This window comes from Coregonus lavaretus (genome assembly GCF_964263955.1).
Source record: "Coregonus lavaretus genome assembly, chromosome: 3".
NCBI lineage: Eukaryota > Metazoa > Chordata > Actinopteri > Salmoniformes > Salmonidae > Coregonus > Coregonus lavaretus.
Window position 1 is genome coordinate 29,895,076 of NC_139990.1, and position 22,824 is coordinate 29,917,899.

Here is a 22,824-nt window from a genome sequence, read left to right on the forward strand (position 1 = left end):
CCCCGGAGTCTCTCTCACTGCCTCCTAATGAGGAACAGAGCTCGGCACGACCGAACTGGCTCTGTGTGGCACAAAATGGCTTCTAACTTTGGGTCGAGTTCAGGGAACTAGGGGACTGGCGGCAATACTTACTCCATGATGATGTGTAAAGGCAGGGGGTTGTGAGATGATGTAACGTGTAGCCTTTGGTGGGAAATCCTCAATCCTCTCATTTCATTTCCCTGGGAAAGTACAGGACCCTGAGGGGGCAAAACATTGCGCTTTGATGACCCCTTTCATCCACTATGTATGAGTCAATACTAATTTAAACTGCATTTGAGTCCCATTTTCCACCTGGATGAGTGTTTATTTGATGTCGGTGTTTTTCCACATTAATAATTTACCTTCGGTGTCCTCTTCCAGTGATAAAATTCCCCCAATATTTAATTGGTCCAGGAAAATCATGTTAATTGTTTGTTCTTCCAGGTCCAAGCCCAATAGAGGACACCAACAAAACTTCCCACTAAGCAACTGGGGAATATGAAACCATAATCGTCTTGTTGCACAACATGTTGAGTTTTGGTAATTTTGTACAATTGGGCAAGCTTGCTTTTCCTTTTATTTTATTTTTTAAACTCCAAATACAACCTTATACATACGAACAACAACTTACAGACACACAAACAATGATGACATCTCATTTGCCCAGACCCGCATGCTCACACCCCCATCCCTAGTGCCTGCATTGTTTGCCACTTGGCCTTAAATTGTACCAATTTGTTTATCTCAGTTGCCCATGCTATTTCAATATTTGAATAATAAATCATTCGATTTTTCCATTGTGTTAATGATGGCGGATTCATTGATTTCCAAGTTTTTAGTATGAGTTTTTTCAAGATGAGTGATCAAATCAAATCAAGCTTTATTTTAAAGTACATTTCAGACATGGAATAATTTAGCTGTTTGAAAACCAATTTTTCCAGAATTTTGCTTAAGAATGGAAGGTTGGAGATTGGCCAAAAATTGCTAAGAGCTAAAGAATCTAGATTACTTTTCTTCAGAAGGGGTTTCACCATAGCAGTTTTTAGTGCAGTGGGGAAAGTGCCTGTGAACAGGGAGTGATTTACAATAGCTTGCCCTTCTTCAGATATGCAATAAAAAACTGTTTTGAAGAAGGTGGTGGGGATAGGATCGAGAAGGCAGGTAGAAGAAGGCTTAAGTTGTGATATCACTTTCCTGAGCATGTCTGTGTCAACCAAGGAAAATAAATCCATAGTGCCTTTGAGTGGTAGGCTAGGGCACATATCATCAAACTTCTCATCAGGTCTTGCTTGACTGATACCCAGCCTAATGTTGGTTATCTTATCTCTTAAATATGCCGCAAACTCATCACATTTAGATGTGGAGGAAAGTTCACATAGGTTTGCGGGGGTAGGATTTATCAATGGTTCTGATTAATAGTGATCAAGTTAGAAAAATGAGCCCGTCTGGCATTTCTAATTGCCTTGTTATGTTTGCCAAGTTGCTCTCTCAGAATATCATAATGGATTTGCAACTTCGACTTTCTCCACTTCCGCTCTGCCTTTCTGCAATTTCTCTTTAATTGATTAGTTTCCTCACTCATCCAAAGGGCTCTCCGTTTGGATGTGGCCTTTTTCAACTTTACTGGAACTATAGTATCAATGGTTGCCCTTAATTTACAATTAGTTATCAACTAAATCATCACAAGAGGAAGGCAGAATAGTTGGAGTATTTTTCATACACTCAATAAAATCTGGAGCGACGTAAGAGATAAGATAGCATTTCTTAATAATGCGTTCAGTATTAACCTGTGCTATGGGCAACAAGGTAGTAAAAAATACACAGTGGTGATCAGATAAAGCAACATCAACAATAGAAGATATGACAATAGAAAGCCTCTTGGTAATAACCAGGTCCAGAGTATGGCCGCGGTTATGGGTGGGCCCAGTAACATGTTGGATAAACTCCATAGAACTCAAAAGATGAATACATTCAATGGCCTTGGAGTCAATCTCTTTTTCAACATGAATATTAAATTAGCCCAACACAATGATTTTATCATAGTTCTCAAGGACAATAGACAGTAGTTCAGATAAATCAGGAAAGAAAGTGGGACAGTGCTTTGGTGGCCTATACAGGGTTATGGCCAACACTGGTGGCTGACATTTAAACAGTATAGCATGATGCTCAAAATACCCAAAGTCGCCAAACAAAATGTCATTAGTAAAAATAGAGGCTGTCCCTTTTTCCATTTTCTGATAGAGTATGAAAAGCTGTAGTCCGGGGGGAGGCTTCAATAAGAGCGGCACTACACTCTGATGACAGCCATGTTTCCGTGAGAAACATGCAATCAACTTTCGCACTCTGTAATGAGGTCATTCACGCGAAAGGTTTTACTTGTGATTGCTCTAACATTTAAAAGCGCCATATTCAATATTAACGGTACAACCACGTTTTCCGACAGTCTCCAATCTATCAGAATGGTAGGTGATGACAGTTTGTATAAATTCGCTAGACGCAGAGTTAAAGGAACATAAATTAGGTTACTCACAATAACCATAGTGCCATTCCTACAGGAGTTGATATGAGAAGAGAATCATCCAGCCCATTGGGTATCTCACCACACACCCATATGCGATGTCTTGAAATATGCAGACAGATGGATTAAAGGTAAATTTACATTGTAATACTTCTGACAGCCAACTTTCTAGCTCCATCCATAACTTTTGGACTTTATAGCATTCCCAGAAAGCATGGATTATTGAGTCATTATTAGCTTTACACTTAAGACATGACTGCCAATGTGCTGTAGAATCTATGAATTTTGTCTCTTGCATAATAGATTCTATACATTAGTTTATACTGGATTAAGTGTACAATTTCATTAATTGTAATGCCGTTAGTTATGCCCCAACATTCCCTGCATCTTGTGACAACATCAGTTCTTTTTAAATCTTGGTTCCAATAGTTAAACATTTTTCTAAGAGATTGTCAGTTGGATATGCTCTCTGCAAGGTTTTGTATATCTTCCCTATCATCTAAACATCATTTTCGGACTCAAATAAGGTTCCCTCAAGGTTACTCTGATGTCAGAAAGATTTCAAATCGAAATTTCATGATATGTAACTTTTAAATTGCATGTATTTGAAAATATCTACATTGGTCAGTCCAAAATTACTTTTAAATTCTGTCACGGAAATAAATGTATTTCCTGTTACCAAGTCATTTACAGTTTCTATGCCTTTAATTTTCCAAACCTGTTTTTCCATTAACTGCTGTGCAACCTTTCCAGTGTACCAATGATCAAAACATTGTGCAGTCAGGTTTTTCCCCTGTACTAAAAGTCATATTAGTGGTCTGATGTGATGATGTCATTTACAGGAAGTGGTGTGAATCATCGTTTTCTCTTGTATTGTAGTTTACTTTAAAGGGTGTGGAGTGTAGGTGTGTTCTACCACAGGGATCAGGTGAGTTACTTTTGTTTCTGTCTCTCTCTCTGTGTGTGTGTGTGTGTGTAAATGGCACACACCACTTTCTCACAGCCTCTGAACAATGGAGAGGGCACAGTTCACTGTCTACTCTCTCTACACCTCAGAAAACTCAGAGGATGTGCTATATCCCAGACATCTCAACAATGACTTGTTTGTCAATGTTTGTTATGTCATTGATCTGTTGTTGCACTCTTGGGATGGATAGTTTGTGACTATTGTGTATCTCTATCAAATCAGCCAAATGTCCTAGTTCTTAAATTGTCTCTGCATTTAAATTGTCACGAATTAAGGATTACTTAACTTCCCCCCCGGCGCAATTAATCGTGACCCCTCCCCGGCTTAAGACATTACATTGAATAAGAGGTTTGATTTATTGATCAAACTAGACCCGAGGGATAAGGATTATGTCGCAGCCGTGTGATGTTGTTGACACTCCTGTTGCCAGTGACAGCTCCTCTGCTCCAATATGTGAGGACTTGGGAGCGTGCCCATCGACTGTGTATCTGTGTGGAGGGAGGAGAGGGGAGGGGAGGGTGGAGGTTAGTTGGGGTTGGGGTACTCAGCCTGGAAGGCCAGCTGGCAGCGAGGGCAGCCTCTGGCTCGGCTGGGCCCCGTGGGCATCTGGCTTGGCACAGCCACGCCTTGCGACATCTGGGACCAGGGTGCCAACCAGGACAGCGGCACAGGTCTCCCCCATGCCAACTCAAAGAGTCAGTGGTGAAGCAGTGGGGAAGAGGGGCAGTGAAAGTCGACTAGAGCCAATAGTATGGCGGCATAAGTGTAGTTGGGGGTCAATGAGAACCAATAGGAGAGCAGGAAGGGGGAAGGAAGGGTTCATGAGGGCCAATAGCAGAAGTGCAGAGGTACAGGTACAGTAGAAACTGTGGTTTCCCTCTGTTTGCCTGTTCAACTCCAATGACGACGGCAGAAAGTGTTTCAAAAATAGAATTGACTACAGATACAGCATACCTCTCCACGCCGTTAACTCTCTAGATCCCCACCTATTATTGTAACACTTGCAATTCCTCCACACCCCCTCCTTATCAACTGAATGTGTTGCATGCTATTCACTGAACTGTTCACCATGAAAAATGCCACAAGTTAGGGGTGAATCCTAACTTTCACTTAAGTCGAAATTTCACATAGTCATTCATTGATGTCAAAATTCAACTTAAGTCGAGTTAGGATTTGCCCCATACTGCACTGAGATCAATTTCATTATGCACTCTCTTTTATAGACCATTCCCGGATATGAGCAAATCTATGCATGAAAGTGGATATCTTCACTATCACTGAGTTATGTGTCTCATAAAGTGGGTTGAATATCCCACCCAGCTAGCCAAGCTATATGCATTATCACTCTGATGTGCTTTGACAGTTCCAACTGCCTCAATATTAAACCCTTTTGAATATGGAAGGAAACGCTAGGTCAGATAAACATCACAGTCAGCTCCAAGTGTGTGCTCCAAGTGTATGAAGAGAAGACAGACTAGCATATACACTACCGTTTAAAATTTTGGGGTCATTTAGAAATGTCCTTTTTTTCGAAAGAAAAGCCATTTTTTGGTCCATTAAAATAACATCAAATTGATCAGAAATACAGTGTAGACATTGTTAATGTTGTAAATGGCTATTGTAGCTGGAAATGTCTGATTTTTAATGTAATATCTACATAGGTGTACAGAGGCCCATTATCAGCAACCATCAGTCCTGTGTTCCAATGGCACGTTGTGTTTGCTAATCCAAGTTTATCATTTTAAAAGGATAATTGATCATTAGAAAACCCTTTGCAATTATGTTAGCACAGCTGAAAACTGTTGTGCTGATTAAAGAAGCAATAAAACTGGCCTTCTTGAGACTAGTTGAGTATCTGGAGCATCAGCAATTGTGGGTTCGATTTCAGGCTCAAAATGGCCAGAAGCAAATAACTTTCTTCTGAAACTCGTCAGTCTATTCTTGTTCTGAGAAATGAAGGCTATTCCATGCGAGAAATTGCCAAGAAACTGAAGATCTCGTACAACGATGTGCACTACTCCCTTCACAGAACAGCGCAAACTGGCTCTAACCAGAATAGAAAGAGGAGTGGGAGGCCCCGGTGCACAACTGAGCAAGAGGACAGTACATTAGAGTGTCTAGTTTGAGAAACAGACACCTCACAGGTCCTCAACTGGCAGCTTCATTAAATAGTACCCGCAAAACACCAGTCTCAACGTCAATAGTGAAGAGGCGACTCCGGGATGCTGACCTTCTAGGCAGAGTTGCAAAGAAAAAGTCCAGTGTTCTTTTGCCAATATTAATCTTTTCTTTTTATTGGCCAGTCTGAGATATGGCTTTTTCTTTGCAACTCTGCCTCGAAGGTCAGCATCCCGGAGTCGCCTCTTCACTGTTGACGTTGAGACTGGTGTTTTGTGGGTACTGTTTATTAAAATGGACAAAATAATCGCTTTTCTTTCGAAAACAAGGACATTTCTAAGTGACCCCAAACTTTTGAACAGTAGTGTATATGTCATGGCATTCACTCCCACACACCGACTCACGTAAAATCCCCATCCACACATTCACAGAGATAAAATACACAATCACATGGCTTTAGCGATTGCACTGCCACAGACATACATGCACACATAGGTTGTTAGCTAGCTACCCATGAAGAATTGACATCTATCTTGCATAATATTAGTTTTAGGTCATTTTGCCTGTTAAACTATCTGGTTAGCTACATTATTACGATTCACATATAGCTAGCTGATAGTTCTGAGGTAAAACGGTTGCTTTGTGTATATCTTGTTTGGTCTCTATTGCCATTGTCCTGGCTGGAAGACAGTTCAGTGAATGGGGAGGTGAGGTAATACAGTAGGGGGAGTGCGAGTGCTTCTCAAATGTAATGTTTTATGCATTCTCCACACTCTCATCCTCACAACAACGTACTCAAGAGAACGTTGACCGAGAATGCACTCAAATACACACACAAATACACACACACAAATACACACACAACACACACACACACTCACATAATAATATTCACACACACACACACGTCCGTCTGTGAATTCATTACACACACACAAACACCTCTGTCTGTGAATTAATTACTGGTCTCTCATAATAAGCCTTTTCAATCCGGTGGACCTGGCGCTTATGATCTGGCCCACAGGAGGGGCCCAGACACTCAAAGCCTCTTTATCTTCCCACTGTGTGCTGATGCATTGAGAAGGGAGCGGGACCCCCCCCCCCCCCCCCCCCTCCCCTCCTGTCATAATTGCCCTTGCCTCCCCCCACTAACTATCTGGGATGGCAGCACTTTGTAAGGTCTCATAGTGATTAATTGCCTGAGTAACGTTGCTGGAGCGGTCTATTTCTTGCATGTGGGTCAGGTTGTACTGTGTGTTGACGATGAACCTTGATCTGCCCAAAATTAAAGCAAAAACTATGGCTAAAACGTTTATAAGTGATTTATATAGGTGGCTGGGGGAAGGGGTGATTCAATAGTCATACCAAGGGTCAAATATTGAATCTACTTTATTTTGGCAGTTTGGGTTTCATTTATTCAGTTTCACTTTGATGTGTTTTTGTTAGTAGTGCTTTGAATATATTCACAGTTTAAAACTAGTTTCCTTTCTGTGCAACAGTATCAACCCCAGGTTGTCTATGCATCTCAAGCCCACATTATCCCTCTGAGCTAAAGCCATTATCTCTTGTTCCCAACACAAGCCTTCAAGTCTCAGTCATAGTTACTCCCCACTGGGCACAGATGTCAATTCAACGTCTATTCCACATTGGTTCAACGTAATTTCATTGAAATGTGTGCCCAGTGGGTCATCACGCAAGTCTAGTTCACTGAACCACCTCCACTACACATGATAAACCCACCTACCCCCCATCCACCCCTAGTGAAATAGTAGAATTTCATGCATAGTCTACTAGCAGATACAGTTACAGCCCAGACTGTCTTGGGACACAGTAACCCTAATTTATCTCAGTTCACCTGTAGGCTCTGTTTTACCTTATGCAGTTTTACAGTATGCTCTCTCTCTGCAGAGATAAAGAATTTGTTCCACATTTTATACTTATGTATGAGTCCTCTAGGTTTTTAGCTCTAGTGCAGTGAATGGAATGTCTGATAGTGATACTCTCCAAGCTCTACAGGCAATCCCAATCCCAGACGAGAGAGTGAACTGTAAAATACAGTAGACAACCATTAACTAATCTTAAAGACAGATGAGAGGCAGAGAGAGACACACGGAGAGAAAAACAGGGTGCAGCGCCAGAGAAACGGAGCGTGAGAGTGAAACAAACAGAGAGAGCACCTTTCCAAGAGCCGGCCCTGACACAGTCTTGACACTTGAACTATATTTCTCAGAAATGGCCGAACGTTGAACTGTGTCTTCTCAAGCTCCAAACCAGCTGTCGGTGTGTACTCAGTGCGTACTCAGTGCGTACTCAGTGTGTAGCGGCAGCTGTACAAACCTGCCAACCCCTGTCTGAACACACTATGGCCCTATATTATCACAACCTCCAAGGCCCGCTGGTTCTCTCATGTCTCGCCATTCTCTGCCTGGGTAGCCTCCTCTGTTTACACCCAAGCCCAACCTGTCCGGTGCCGGTTGAGGCCTGACTTACAGGAGATAAATCTTTGTCTTCGGTGTACACTCTCCCTCTGCTCTGCTCCCCTCCCACCGTCTGACACAAGGCGAAGCCAAAAGTTCAGGTTTAGAAATTCCCCAATTTCACAGGGTTTAGGGCGGATACAGGAGAGATGATTTATATCTAGGAGAGGTGATTTATGACAAAGACCCCCTCTGGTAGAGGGGTGGAAGAAGCAGTTGGAGGTGGGGATGCTCATTTCGACACTGCTCATTTTAGGGCCTTTTCATGAGAGCGCAATGGCATGAGAGAGAGAGAGAGTTCGGGTCTCTCCTGTGGTCTTTTTTTGTGTAAATACTGTGTTACTGTAATGACACACATCTGCAGCTGTGTTACTAATGATAGACAGCCTGACTGGTCTTTGTCAATGAAAGGGTTTTTGTGTGTGCGTGTTCGTGCACGCATGTGTGCTTGGTTATGCATGCACATGTAGTGTACATGTGCATGCATAACCAAGCACACATGCGTGCACGCGCTTGCACACACACGCAAAACATTAGGTTTACAAAACATTAGGAAGACCTGCTCTTTCCATGACATAGACTGACCAGGTGAATCCAGGTGAAAGCTATGATCCCTTATTGATGTCACTTGTTAAATCCACAATCAGTGTAGATGAAGGGGAGGAGACAGCTTAAAGAAGGATTTTTAAGCCTTGAGACAATTGAGACATGGATTGTGTATGTGTGCCATTCAGATGGTGAATGGGCAAGACAAAATATTTAAGTGCCTTTGAACGGGGTATGGTAGTAGGTGCCAGGCGCACTGGTTTGAGAGTGTCAAGAACTGCAACGCTGCTAGGTTTTTCACGCTCAACAGTTTCCCGTGTATATCAAGAATGGTCCACCACCCAAAGGACATCCAGCCAACTTGAACAAACTGTGGGAAGCTTTGTAGTCAACATGGGCCAACATCCCTGTGGAACTCTTTCGACACCTTGTAGAGTCCATGCCCCAACGAATTGAGGCTGTTCTGAGGGCAAAAGTGGGTGCAAATCAATATTAGGAAGCTGTTCCTGTTTTGTACATGCAGTGTATGTGTGTGTATGCATGCTTTCGTGTGAGAGACTTGGGGGTATAAATGTGTTAATGTGCTGATGACGTGTGTACTATGTTTGGGGAGACATATATGTTGTAGGGGTACAATAACAAACAGATTCAATGTGGCCCATTTGGCAGAGGCACTAGAGTCATATAAACCTAATGGTTTCCACATATTTCGTTTGGTGTACATATCACCAGTCATAATGTAAAGAGCAGATACACTGAAGTCCATTGTCTGTCATCCAAGCTCACTCTATCCTGTTGACTTTACTCATTTCCAGAGGCATAGATATTGCTTGAGACTGTGTTTCTATTGATCCTAAAACAAACTGAAACAAACAAGCTGTCTGAAATTAATAATAATAATAATAATATGCCATTTAGCAGACGCTTTTATCCAAAGCGACTTACAGTCATGCGTGCAAATTACTGAAACTCTTGTGGGAACTTTGTCTGAAATCAGTTATTTGCCATTCTAGTAAATCTTTGATTAAGGGACTTTGCTTTATCATACAGAATAGCAAATGTTGTCCTATAATCTTCATGTTCGCCTCAGGCATTCTGTCCCTGCCTCAGTCACCACACCCACTTCAACATTAAAACAAATAAAGAAACTCCTCATAACTGACAAACGTATTTAAAACAAACCTGATTTTCAAGAATAAATACCCGGCCTACCTCCTCATCCCCACCCACACTCTACTTCCCTTCCTTCTTGGCACCCACGCATAACTGACTTAAATTTTTCGTCCGGACTAAACAAATTAGGAAGCAAATAAGGAGGGAGGAGAGATGGGTGATGAGGCATAACAGAGGGAAGGGGAGGGAAATGGGAGGAAGGGAGAGCCAACAGATGGCAAGCAGAAAAGGAGAGAGAGATTAGGCCTATAAGTGGTCAAGAAAAAAGTCTCAGAAAACAAGGGCTGAAAATAAAACAGGAATGTGTTGGCCTTTTTTCATCCTAGGTAAAGCCAGGAGTTTTTCCTGACCACATGACCTGACCAGAAAATACACTGGGCCATAATCATATGTCATGATGTTCCAAATGCCCAGGCAAACAATGAAGTACATTAATATTTACGGTCTTCATATATCTACACGTCACGACTGTATTGATGGGAGATTTCTGCTTTGGTTCATCAGTCTTCAGTCTACATTCCAATCCATACTTCTAAACAGTGTTTCTTCTAAAGACATCCTCCAGCATTGTTTGCCTGAGCATCCAGGCAATCAAAAGCACATGAATCAGCAGCAACAACAACATGCGAGAGCAGCAAGACACAGAATGTTCTGTGGTAAATACAGGACAGCAAAGAAAGACCGCTTGGAGAATGAGACATCCAAGAGGAACAAGTGAAGTCAATACAATACAAGCTATGTCAGTGGATAGTAAATGTCAGCTCAAGGACTTCAATCAATAGTTAATATACACTGTGGCAAAAGGAATGGTAAACATGGAATATTGACCATACAAGGTAGATAGACGAGTACTTTTGTTGACTAATCTATTATATTTGGGGGAACAGCAGTCAGTGGATTGAGTTTCTAGTGTCATTTTAACACTAGAAGTGTTTTCTACTTCATGGAATATGGAAAGAAATGTGTGTTTTTACCATACAAGGTAGATCGATGATATCATGTTGACCAATTCATTATATTTCTGTCACGATATAAAACGTATCAGTGGTTAGATTGGTTTGTTGCGAATGGTGGAACAAAGTGTTTATTTTTTTTATTTTTTTATTTTTCACTAGAAATGTTTTCTACTTCAACACATCATATAACTGTAAATCCCTACATGGTATAACTCCTGCTGCCCAGTAAAATGCCTGGTAGTAACACTGGATAATAATGCATTAGTGCTCTATATTGCACAGTGTAGTCCCCTGTAGCTCAGTTGGTAGAGCATGGCGCTTGCAACGCCAGGGTTGTGGGTTCGTTTCCCACGGGGGGCCAGTATGAAAAAATGTATGCATTCACTAACTGTAAGTCGCTCTGGATAAGAGTGTCTGCTAAATGACTAAAATGTAAAAAATGCTAAGAGGCTCCCAGTCCTCAGTAGTCCGTCCTACTTTGTGTAGCGATAAGACTAACACAATAGGACGTTCATAATTAACCCACTGCTGTCAAGTCATGTGAATGGTCTGACATGTCCTCACTTGTCATTTTGACCTTTTGTGTATGTCATTTTCTCCTCCATCAAGCCAGCTGCCTGCATCCCTCGTTCCCCTATGAGGGGTGGGTCTTTGATCTATCCCCGCAGTTTCACAAAGTCTCAAAGACTTGGTTCTCTTAGAAAATGGTTATCTTACTCCGTTTCTGAAATTTATTTATTTATATGATTTCTGATTAATTTAATCATTTTACATCAGTGGTGAGAAATTGAGCCATGTCTATTTGACTGTGGGTAATCGAAGGTATCTGCTATATACTGATAGCATCAAAGCACATACTGTAAGTTCTCTCTTTCTCACTGACTCCCTCCATCTCTCTCACTTCTCTTTAACACTATACTTTGTTCTCTCTGAAGCTAAGTCTAAAATTAGAACAAGGAGTAATTAAAATGGGTAAAACAAGGAAAAGGGTGAGAGACAGAGAAAGAAGGACTTTTTCCTCACAATGTTCGGAGCATCTCTCCAGCAAAGAATCATGGTAAGGACTGCATCCAGCCCTCTGCTCCCATCCAAGCAGATTGGAAGAGGGAAATGGAAGATCGGGCAAGAGGGAGTTCAGAGGGGCGAGGAAAGCCACTCGGATCTTTGGCAGTGGAGTTAATGCATTAACATTCACACTGCAATGGGGGGCTTTGCCCCTGCATCTCTTCAAAGAAAAAGAGAGGTAGAGATTGTGTGTATATGGACGGCATATCAAGTGTGTGTAATGTATGTGTGTGTGCGTGTGTATGTGCTTGTGTGTGTGTGCGTGTCATCGCTTTCACTATGAATAGTGTGCAGACATAATCTGTGTTCTATATGATTTACTTCCAGTATCAGTGGGATTACAAAGGTCCCTTTATTATTCTATACGAGTGTGGTTTGCATGGATAATTGTACATTAAGTGGATTAGCATGCAGTGGGAATCCCTAATGGGAATTAGCTACTTTGCGTTGAATGCATGTAAATCAAATCATCATAGTACCCATCCACTTCTGCAACATCAGCATTTTTTAAATTGTTGAAATCAGTGCTGTTGTTCATGTTAATTAATAGTATAGAGAGTTTTAATGACACTGACACTTGTTATGTTTCGGTTCTGCAGTTACTTGTGTGATAGTCATATTTAATGTGGTAAGTCTACATTAGGTTGTTATTTGACACTCTTCATCATCTAAGGATCTCCAAACTCTTTGAGTTTCTGTTGTTTCTACTTTGCCGAGCAACACTCAACTGAAAATAAGAGATTATTTCTTTAATCATGGAGTTTAAAACAATGACATATGTAAAGTACCTCCTGCAGGCTTTTTGACGAGAAACTCTGCGAGAATTTGTATTTGTTTTCTCCCAGCTTCAATATCATCAAAATCCCAAATCAAAATCCACCTCGGATAAATTGCAGTGGTATACAGATGAGTGGTTCAGGAGTCAGCGGCAGGGATTTTTAATGAGGACAAAAACCTATCACCACATCTAACCTGCTCCGGTTTATTTGCTTCCTTGGCGTCCCAATAGAATTTCCGATGAAAATTCAGAGTTTTGGCTCTAGCTCGCTTTGAGTCCTGCAAACGATGGCTGCCCTCCTCCCACATCCCAGAACATTTAAACCCTCACTTTGCCTAAAGCAATCCCTGCTCCTGCAGTCTAAAGGTCATTTTAAATAAATAAATAAAGGGAGGAAGATCGCAATAGCTTCCCACACACCAAGCTCAGAGTAGCACTTGAAAAGGCTAGGAACCACAACTTAACATTCATTCGCCTGGAGGTATTCTGTGAGAGTGAGAGTAGAAGAACAGAACTTCCAAGACCACACTAACTCCCACTTAGTAGCCATAGCTACATTAGTCACATTGTGACTGTACAATACTACTGTACTGTGTGAGTTAAATACCTCTGGCCTTTTAGTCGTTGTTGTGAGATTTATTTTGTCTTTGGGAAAGTCTACCACAAATGTTTATTGCATTGGGATGTTGAGCTCTCAAGGATTTGAATTCCCAGGATTCTATTAGATTAATTTTATATTTATCCTCCAAACTTTTCACCTCTCAGAGTTTGCAGATATCATCCTTGAGAATTTATAAGAACACGTCTGTGACAAGACAATGGATGTGGAGTGAATATTTGAATAGGTGTAATGTATCCTAAACCTATCACAACAATGTCACAGATAAAAGTTGTGTACAGTAGAACACACTCCCAAGGAGACCATGAACAGGAGATTACATCAATGTAACTCAGTTCCATGTTTTTATGAGCCTCTCCATCTTCCTGTCTGTACAAAGTGACCTCTATTAGGTTTGCAAACCCTTTATTATCACCCCACAACAAATCCTGGCCTGCTGTGTTTTGGTTTCCCATGAGGGTGTCTTGGGGCTTTGCGGTTGGGTTACACGGCCCTGTTGTGTGTGTCTGTTTGACACTCCATGCTCACACACACACTCCATACTAACACACACTCCGTGCTCACACACACTCCGTACTCATACACACTCCGTGCTCACACACACTCCGTGCTCCCACCACACACACACACACATCCTTTAGCTAGGCCTAGCTGCTTCTCCAGCCTCCAGGAGGGCTCAAGCTCATTACATCATCCTAAGGGGAGTTATCTGTGCCCCATCTGCAGCGGCTAGAGGACTCTCAAAGGCTGTTTTGTCTTCCGTCTGCCTAGAACTCCCTAAACCCTGGGATTACCTTCCCAGCCGTGGGTATTTGCTTACCACCGCCCGAATTTACTGTGGCCTTTATCACGGTTGCCTGCCGACACAGGGAGGAAGTGCTGCCTCACACACAGCTTATCTGTATACCAGGGAAACAATATCAATCCTTCAGGTGATCCAGTTATTCTCAACCAACAAGAGGTGCCCTGTTTGGAGTTGGTTCGTCTAGCTCATGTAACACCATGCAGGAAAAGTGGGTCTAATTAGGAATAAATTATAACAGCAATTAATTGGTGATTAAATTAAACTGAATTTCTGCCATTGCCAGCGAACGATTGCCCACGAACAGCACTGTAGGTATCTCCTGTGTCTTAGATATGCACATATCTGAATGAGGGGCACAATTACTTTCAAAAGTGAATGAAGGGGTGCCTGTGGCCCTAAACGTGGCTGGTGTTGGGGGCCTAAAGGAGGCCTTGTCTAAACAGCACACTAATACCCTATTCACACTACTGAGCTGGGTCGAACCAAGCTGAGCTGTACTGAGCTGGCCTGGGTACAGATCCACACTTCCAAGCTAGAAAGGACCATGAGATTAAGAAATATCCAAGCCAGCACAGTATGGTTCAGGTTGGCCCGATAGTGTGACTCAGGCAAATGATAAAATAAAATATCAGAGCCAGCACGGTATGGTTCAGGTCAGACTCGGCACGATAGTGTGACAACGATAATAGTGAGGCTGGCTAACCCCCAGGATTCTGGCCCAGCTCCCAGTCGGTCCCTCTCGGTGGGGAGATCTATAATTACCCCCCACCTCCCTATACTAATTGGTCGATAGAAAACGAGGATGTCCCCTTCACCCAGCCTGAGTGTTGTGCCACAAAATGGCAGCTGTGTGGATTATATGAGGCATGGTGGGACTTCTCGAGCAATTTGGTGCTATTTATCTCTGTCATTAGTCATACAGTGCACTTCACTTTGGTTTGTGTGAAAGACTCAATAACATTTTCAGCTCTCCACCTTTATAGTTTTAAATAAATTATTTTCATATTTGTGAAAATCTTAATTTAATAGATGTAGTAACACACTTATGTATGAACAGCCTATAGGCCTAAACTTTCACTCACTCCTGATGAATTAATTTGTGCTGTGTAAATGTTACCGTAGGGCACTCACCTATGGTTACTGTGATTTGATTTTGTTTGCACGCTAGAGAGCAACTCAGTGTCACCCCTACTATAAAGGAAATAATATCAAACTAGTTATTTCAAGACAGTGGTGACAGTTTATAATCATTACGTGCAATACAATATGTAAAAAAAACTTATTACGCATAGATATTCTACATTTTTCGATATTTTACTCGTGCTTTAAATTCTTCGCAGAGAGGGCTCCGGTTGTGGATGGGTGCATTTGAAGCACCGCCTTTTCCGGTCCCAATGATAGACCAATGAGAAAAGCATATATACACTGATGGGACGTTACGTCAGCTGCCATAGTGTCGGGATTGGAATGTTACAGAGTAACAATCGGAACAATTGAGCATTTGGACACTAGGATCAAGGAATCCCGTTTTTGTAACAATTTCAATGTATTTGCGAAGTCACATTGTATCTGTAAATACTGTTTGAGGTCGTTGCGTCAGTTTCTTCGCTTGTATCAGGCCCTATTCTCCGATTAGATTATTTTTGCGTGTATGAGGTCTGTCGGGAGATTAAAACATAAAAGAAATGCAGGGATTCGTGAGGCTACAGTTGCACGGATGATCTGCTCTTGTTCTACGACGGTTTCCTCGGAACCATGGAGTGAAATATCGCCGGAGAAAGCGCGAGGAGCCAGCCGAATTCAACTCCGAGACATTTGGATCTAAACGCCGACCTCACCGAAGGCTTTAAACAACAGCCAGCGTGTTAACGAATCTTAACCGTGGGATACATTTTCGGTGTTGGCCAAGGCAGGAAACCACATGAACCCCTGCCGCTACTCTACAGGGGAAGAGTTGGTAAAAAGCTTCGGGCACCTCTAACCCGGCGCAGTTTTACATTTGAATACAGCCTGGCTGAATGAAGGAGATGGGGGCAAAGAGAGTATGTTAATGTTTTTACTTGGTCGAGGGAGATTTTTTGTTGCCCAGAGCCACTATATTGTGAAATGGTAAAACTAGATAGAAGAGGGAGAGAACGCATTTAAAATCGCCCACATGCGCTGGATCAATCGCTGGATTGGGGAACGGAATACGAAGAAGGGGGAAGACGCGAATTTTAAATCTTTGCAGGCTGGAAGATGGCGGAGCGGTGTAGTTGGAGGTGGTGAGAGCCTAACTTCGGGCCACTTCAATTTTATTTGTAAAAAACTTGCCCCTATTCGTAGGACACATGCAGGCCAAAAAACGATATTTATTCCTGCTCTCCGCCGGTGCATGTCTAGTTCTACTGTTCTACTTTGGAGGGGTACAACTTCCAGCGTCAGGCAGAAACCGGCATGACCGTAGCCACAATGGATATCGCCCCGAACAGCCGTGGCCACACTTCTCTGACCCTTTACAACAGTTCCTACCCTGGGATCAACTGGACACCGAGGAATACAACATTCACATATCGCCGAGGCAGAAGAGGGACGTTAATACAAGTGTGTACAAAGGCAAAAGATGTCGCATGGATTCGTGCTTTGATTTCTCTGCGTGTAAAAAGAACGATTTCAAAGTGTATGTCTACCCCCAGCAGAAGGGGGAGAAAATCTCAGAAAGTTACCAGAATATTTTATCGACCATTGAGGGATCCAGGTTCTACACCACTGACCCCGGACAAGCTTGTTTATTCGTCCTGAGCTTGGACACCCTGGACCGGGACTCGCTCTCTCCACAGTACGTGCACAACCTCAAAACCAAGGTCCAGAACCTTCATCTCTGGAACAACGGCAGAAACCACCTCATATTTAACTTGTACTCTGGGACATGGCCGGACTACACGGAAGACCTAGGTTTCGACATAGGCCAGGCCATGTTGGCCAAGGCCAGCATCAGTACCGAGAACTTCAGGCCCAACTTTGACGTGTCCATCCCGCTGTTCTCCAAGGAGCACCCTAGGACCGGAGGGGACAGGGGGTACCTAAAGTACAACTCCATTCCACCTTTCAGGAAATACATGCTTGTGTTTAAGGGGAAGCGATACCTTACAGGTATAGGGTCAGACACGAGGAATGCCTTATATCATGTCCATAACCAGGAGGATGTGGTGCTCCTCACCACCTGCAAACACGGCAAGGATTGGCAGAAACATAAGGACGCACGCTGCGACAAGGACAACGCAGAATATGACAAGTAAGTTATGACGTGTTGACAGAATAAAAAGGACTGTACATGAAAGCTGTTAGAAATGTGTTATGTGGGTCATATTACCACTGTGTAAACGAAAAGTGGTCACCTTTGGTCTACTCTACCATTCCAAAACGTGCACTATAGCGCGCATCCCTAAGGGTCTCCGTGGCGCGCGGCCTGGTGCAGTGTTGTTAACTCCTCAGTAAGGAAAGTAGCTATTGGCTGTCCTAAAGGTAGCTAAATGACGTCATCACATAATTTGCATAATTGGCCATGTGCATGTAATTGTGATGGACGCTGTAGGAGAGAGGAATAATGTCGTGGGAGAGACAAAAAGTGAGTAAAAAACACCCTAAATGTTTAGAACTACAAATGAACTTTCTTCTGTCGATTCTTGTTTTTTACAAATGTTTTACATTTACATCCCGCCCTGAATGTAAGCCAGGGCGGGATCAGCCAGCGGCGGCTTCCCACATGCGCGATTCATTTGCAGTCTGGACGCGGAGGGGTGAACATCTCCTGCTCTGACTGCAGCTGGGAGGGACTGCTGCGTGAGGACTGGGCTGCCTTTGAGTGCTTTGGGACGGGGGTGGGGCCCATGGCAGGACCCGCTGCTCGTTGAGAAGAGTAAGAACGATACGTGCTTTCACGTCAGTCTCCAATAACACCAGAAGTAGTCGCTAGATTTGTCGCCTAGTCGCTTTTTTGAAAATGTGTTGCTAGAGGGGTCTGAATACTCGCTAAATATAGCAAATGGCACCCTATTTCCTATATAGTGCACTACTTTGTTTTGAACCGGGCCAAAAGTAATGCACTATATAGGGAATAGGGTGCCATTTGGGACAAACTCTAGCTCTATAGGCTTAGTTTGGTCAAAGGGAAGTCTAACTTAAACAGAACTTTTCATTAACTGAAACTCACTGAGACAAGAACGCATTGCCCTATGACACAGACAGCGCCAATTGCAAAAATGCTGCAACAACATCCCCACAAGTAAGTGCTTGTTCATTTGTCATCTATCTCCCCTTGCGATCTGCTCTTCTCCCAGAGAGATGTCTTTGGCTCGTGTCACCTGGAGAAATGTGTCATCCGTTATCTGAATTCCAGGCATCCCTCCCTCGACTGCTCACCTTTCCTTTGCTCAGGTTAGCACTGACATGGCTTGGCCCGGGCCAGTGCGTACTCTATGTACTGCATTCACAGCCAGAGAGTCTCTCACGGTCAGAAACGATGGTGAGAATGCAGGAATGCACACACGTGTTGGAACAGCTGTTTGGGTTAATGAGGGAATGGTGCCAAGGTGAAAATACTGCAGCATACCTGGATGCATTTCACCGCATTTTGGCTTTGGGATGGCAACCGTATCAACTGAGACCCTCTCCTTGGTCCTGTGTGGCTCAGTTGGTAAGAGCGTGGTGCTAGCAACGCCAGGGTTGTGGGTTCGATTCCCCTATGGGGTCACACATACTAAAATGTAGCCTATGCACTCATTATAATTTAAGTCGCTTTGGATAAAAGCGCCTGGTAAATGGCATATATTATATATATTCTCAACTCTGTCCATGGAGCAGTAGCACCATGGAACTGTGTCCACCTGGCGCCTCCCCCCCTTTCCCATCTTGACCTTTCAGCCTCTAAGAGGAATGTGGCAGGAGCAGCGGATATTGGAAGGCCGTTAAACACACAGGCAGTGCCTGGTAGCCCTGGACACTAAAGCTTATACACACACACAATACATTATCTGAGAGTTGCAATCACTTCCATTCGGAATCACTGGTTCCACTTCTATCCATGGGCAAGCATCAATAATAGACGCGATTCATTGATACATTATCCAATGAGCTTTATGAGCTGCTGACTGTAGAGTCTGGGACAGTCAGTGGGGGGAAGCAATTCAATTACAAATTACAAGGCATTCAATACTTTGTGGTTCATCACAATCCTATCTGATGCCTATGTGTATATATGCTGTTAGTTACAGCACGGCATGGGCTATATCAGATTACTCTGTCATAAACTATTAAATCTGTCCCAACGTTCCAACACATCTCCGCTCTGTGTGTTTTGGCGATGTCTGTGTATTGCTTGTTTGCTCCTCCTCCATGAGTTACCCAGCAGACTGCTGGATCATGATCCCCCCCATTTAATAGTTAACCGGGTCTGTCGGCCGGTATTGACTTTGTACTTTAGCCACTTCACTAGCAGGCCGCCACGTCTCAAGGTCACTCTAGATTGTAGCTTATATCAATGTAATTGTCTGCATCTTTTCCAATCCCCCATATACTTTTTTATATATATAAAATATATTTTATTATATATATTTTCCTTTATTATTTTGCCCTAACCCTACCACCTAATGGGAGTAAACTAATGGACAACATTACTTAGGCTTCTACTTCCACCTTATACATACTATATACATTTTACAGACACAGTATATTTTACATTAGTTATATTTTTTGTTTGTTTTTAGTCCCATCCTTCAGCTACCCTCAACCCCTCCCATCTATCTCTGAAGACAATCCAGTTTTGATTCCTAATTGCCACATTTTTCTAGTGCTGTGAGGTTTCACAAAAATTCTGAACCTTTCTATTGTCATATAGTGAACAAAAATATAAACACAACATGCAGCAATTTTAAAGATTTTACGAAGTTACAGTTCATATAAGGAAATCAGTCAATTGAAATAAATTCATTAGGCCCTAATCTATGGATTTCACATGACTGGGAATACAGATATGCATCTGTTGGTCACATATACCTAAAAAAAAAAAATGGGCCTGACAATGGGCCTCAGGATCTCGTCACGGTATCTCTGTGCATTCAAGTTGCCATCGATAAAATGCAATTGTGTTGTCTGTAGCTTATGCTTGCCCATACCATAACCCTAACACCACCATGGGGCACTCTGTTCACAACGTTGACATCAGCAAACCGCTCGCCCACACGACACCATACACGTGGCCTGTAGTTGTGAGGCCGATTTGGATGTACTTCCAAATTCTCTAAAACGATGTTGAAGGCGGCTTATTATCTGGTAACAGCTCTGGTGGACATTCCTGCAGTCAGCATGCAAATTGCACGCTCCCTCAAAACTTCAGATATCTGTGGGATTGTGTTATGACCAAACTGCACATTTTAGAGTGGCCTTTTATTGTCCCCAGCACAAGGTGCACCTGTGTAATGATCATGCTGTTTAATCAGCTTCTTGATATGCCACACCTGTCAGGTGGATGGATTATCTTGGCAAAGAAGAAATGCTCACTAACAGGGATGTAAACACATTTGTGCTACATTCTATAGACAAAATAAGCTTTTTGGTCTTTGATGTAGGGCCGACAGAGTTCCTTACCTCCTCCCTCTTCCACTTGCCGCCTCCATTTTTGCAGTAATGCTGCAATCAGTTGGTTGTAATTTTGCATAGAGCAGACATTTCCATATATTTTTGTTAAATGCATGTGTGACAACTCCACCAGTCATAATACATCATTTACAAAGAATATACTGTTTTTTTTTGTTTTAAAAAAATCAGTTAGTATATTTTGAGTTTAACCATAATATTTGTTGTAATATTTGTTCTGTCTTTTCTGGTGGATTAAACTGAAATTGCAACCAGCTATCTATGACTTGTTTTAAAAATAGCTATATTTTGGAGATGATTTCATTGTATTTTGTATCTGTTCTTTCCAATATGAAGCCCAAGGCTGCAATATCGGGCTGATGGATAGGAGGGATGGTGCATTTTCATTACTGACAGCATGAATTTTCCCGCTGGACTAAATCCGCTTGAAAGCGAGATGAGTAGAGGAGGAGTTCCACGTTATCAGAATTATATGGAAACACAGAAGTGATTTGGGGCGAAGATGCCATATATTGGTTTCCTCCTTTACGATGTGGAGCTTGGCATTTTGTTGACACAGTGCCACAGATTGACTAGAAACCTGGCAAAGCAAAGACAACATCCCTGTCTTATCATGTTAAAACAGAATTATGAATTCCATTTTCATAAATGTCAATGGCGGTTATTCTCTGGGCAGATAGTGGCATGATATTAGATTGGATGTGACACTAGAGGTTAACACAGACGTGTAATTTGCTGTGTGCTGCAGCCCCGATACTCAGGGGGGTGTCATGCTCCCTGGGTCGCCGTTGTTTGTTTTCTTTTGTCAGATTAATACATCATGAATATTTCATCGTCCTCCTCTCACTGAAATAAAGCGCTGGGCCATGATCGCAACCACAATATGCTAATGATCTGAAGGAAATGAGCGGGGAATGCTAGTTTGCCTTAATTAGCGCGGTTTGATTATTTCTGGGAACGATATAGTCTAGCCTACACTGGCAAGGTTCTTTTTATCTTATCTTATCTTATCTTGCTGTGTTTATTATGTACCTTTTTTATCCGTGAAATTATGTTCTAGTTATTCACACCTCATGCAGAGTGCTTGTCTTGTCGGATACTAGGGAGACAGTTGTGACCTTTTGAGACAAGCAGACATGGTGTAGCATTAGTGCCTCTTTCTGATTGTGAGGGCAACATGGCCTTCTCTTCCCTCCTAGCAATCCCAGATGTCGAGGCTATGTGTATTCTATGTCATTGGTCATAACTGTTTCAGTGTGGTACCAGCTCCTGATCATGCTGATAGGTCTGTGTGCGTGTGTATTTTTAGCTATCTCCTGTTGGTGTGTCTGCACATCTCTCTGTGTGTGCGCACGGCGCGAGGATGGGTCATGACCTCTCTGTCTGTGCCTGGCTGAGTGACAAAGGCGAGGCTCTTCTTAGTGACCCACAGTCACCAGAGGGATTGCCATAATGACGTAGCCCCTGGTCTGCGGCAGCTGAGAGAGACCAAGCTGGATGAGACTTTACTGGCTCAGTCCCAGTCCAGCCAGCTCCGCTTGGCTAGTGGTGGAGAGGGATTGATCAGTTGGGAGTGTTTCACCCAGAATGAAACTCGATCGCTGCAAGGTGAAAAACAAAAGTATTTTCATCCCCGGACGGTCACGGAATGCTTGAGGCATGAATTAATAAGTAGGAGGGGTACGGTCGGTAAAGCCTCTCGTCGCTGTCTCTCGCTCTCTTAAAGTGATGAGTTAGGCAGGTAAGTTAACAGGCTCAGTTTAGAAGGTACTAAGGAAGCAAGCGAGACAGCTGGTTGGCTCTTTGTGAAGTCAATTGAGTGAGACAGGTAGCTGACTGGTTCCATGTAAAAAATGAGTGAGACAGGCGTGTGATTGGTTGGCCATTACATTTTTGCTCAGAGGTGGTAAGAAGACATTGAGTCTACATTATGGAAGCAGAATAGTTTTTTTAGTTCTGACATCTGTCTCGTTTAGTGGATGAAAGCCTTACGTCTCGGCATTCTCTACTATGTGGCACGGACATGCCGAGGCAGGGATAGAACAGCGCGATTTGCCTATTTACTTTTAATTCTCATTCTTCTGGGGTCATATTTTCCTCAACTCATTCACCACCTCGGGCTGTTAATCTTGGTTTGTGTAGCCTATG

At 42.8% G+C, this 22,824-nt stretch overlaps 1 protein-coding gene across 1 annotated transcript in view; it reads left to right on the forward strand.

The window, feature by feature from the left end:
* The first annotated feature begins 15,493 nt into the window (after positions 1-15,493).
* Positions 15,494-22,824, forward strand: part of LOC311126900 (exostosin-1b) — a 102,327-nt gene continuing 94,996 nt past the window's right edge. Inside the window, exon 1 of the mRNA XM_084158592.1 lies at positions 15,494-17,317. Within this exon, the coding sequence (XP_084014718.1) occupies positions 16,374-17,317 (944 nt within the window). The 5' untranslated portion in view covers positions 15,494-16,373. The remainder of the gene's footprint in view (positions 17,318-22,824) is intronic.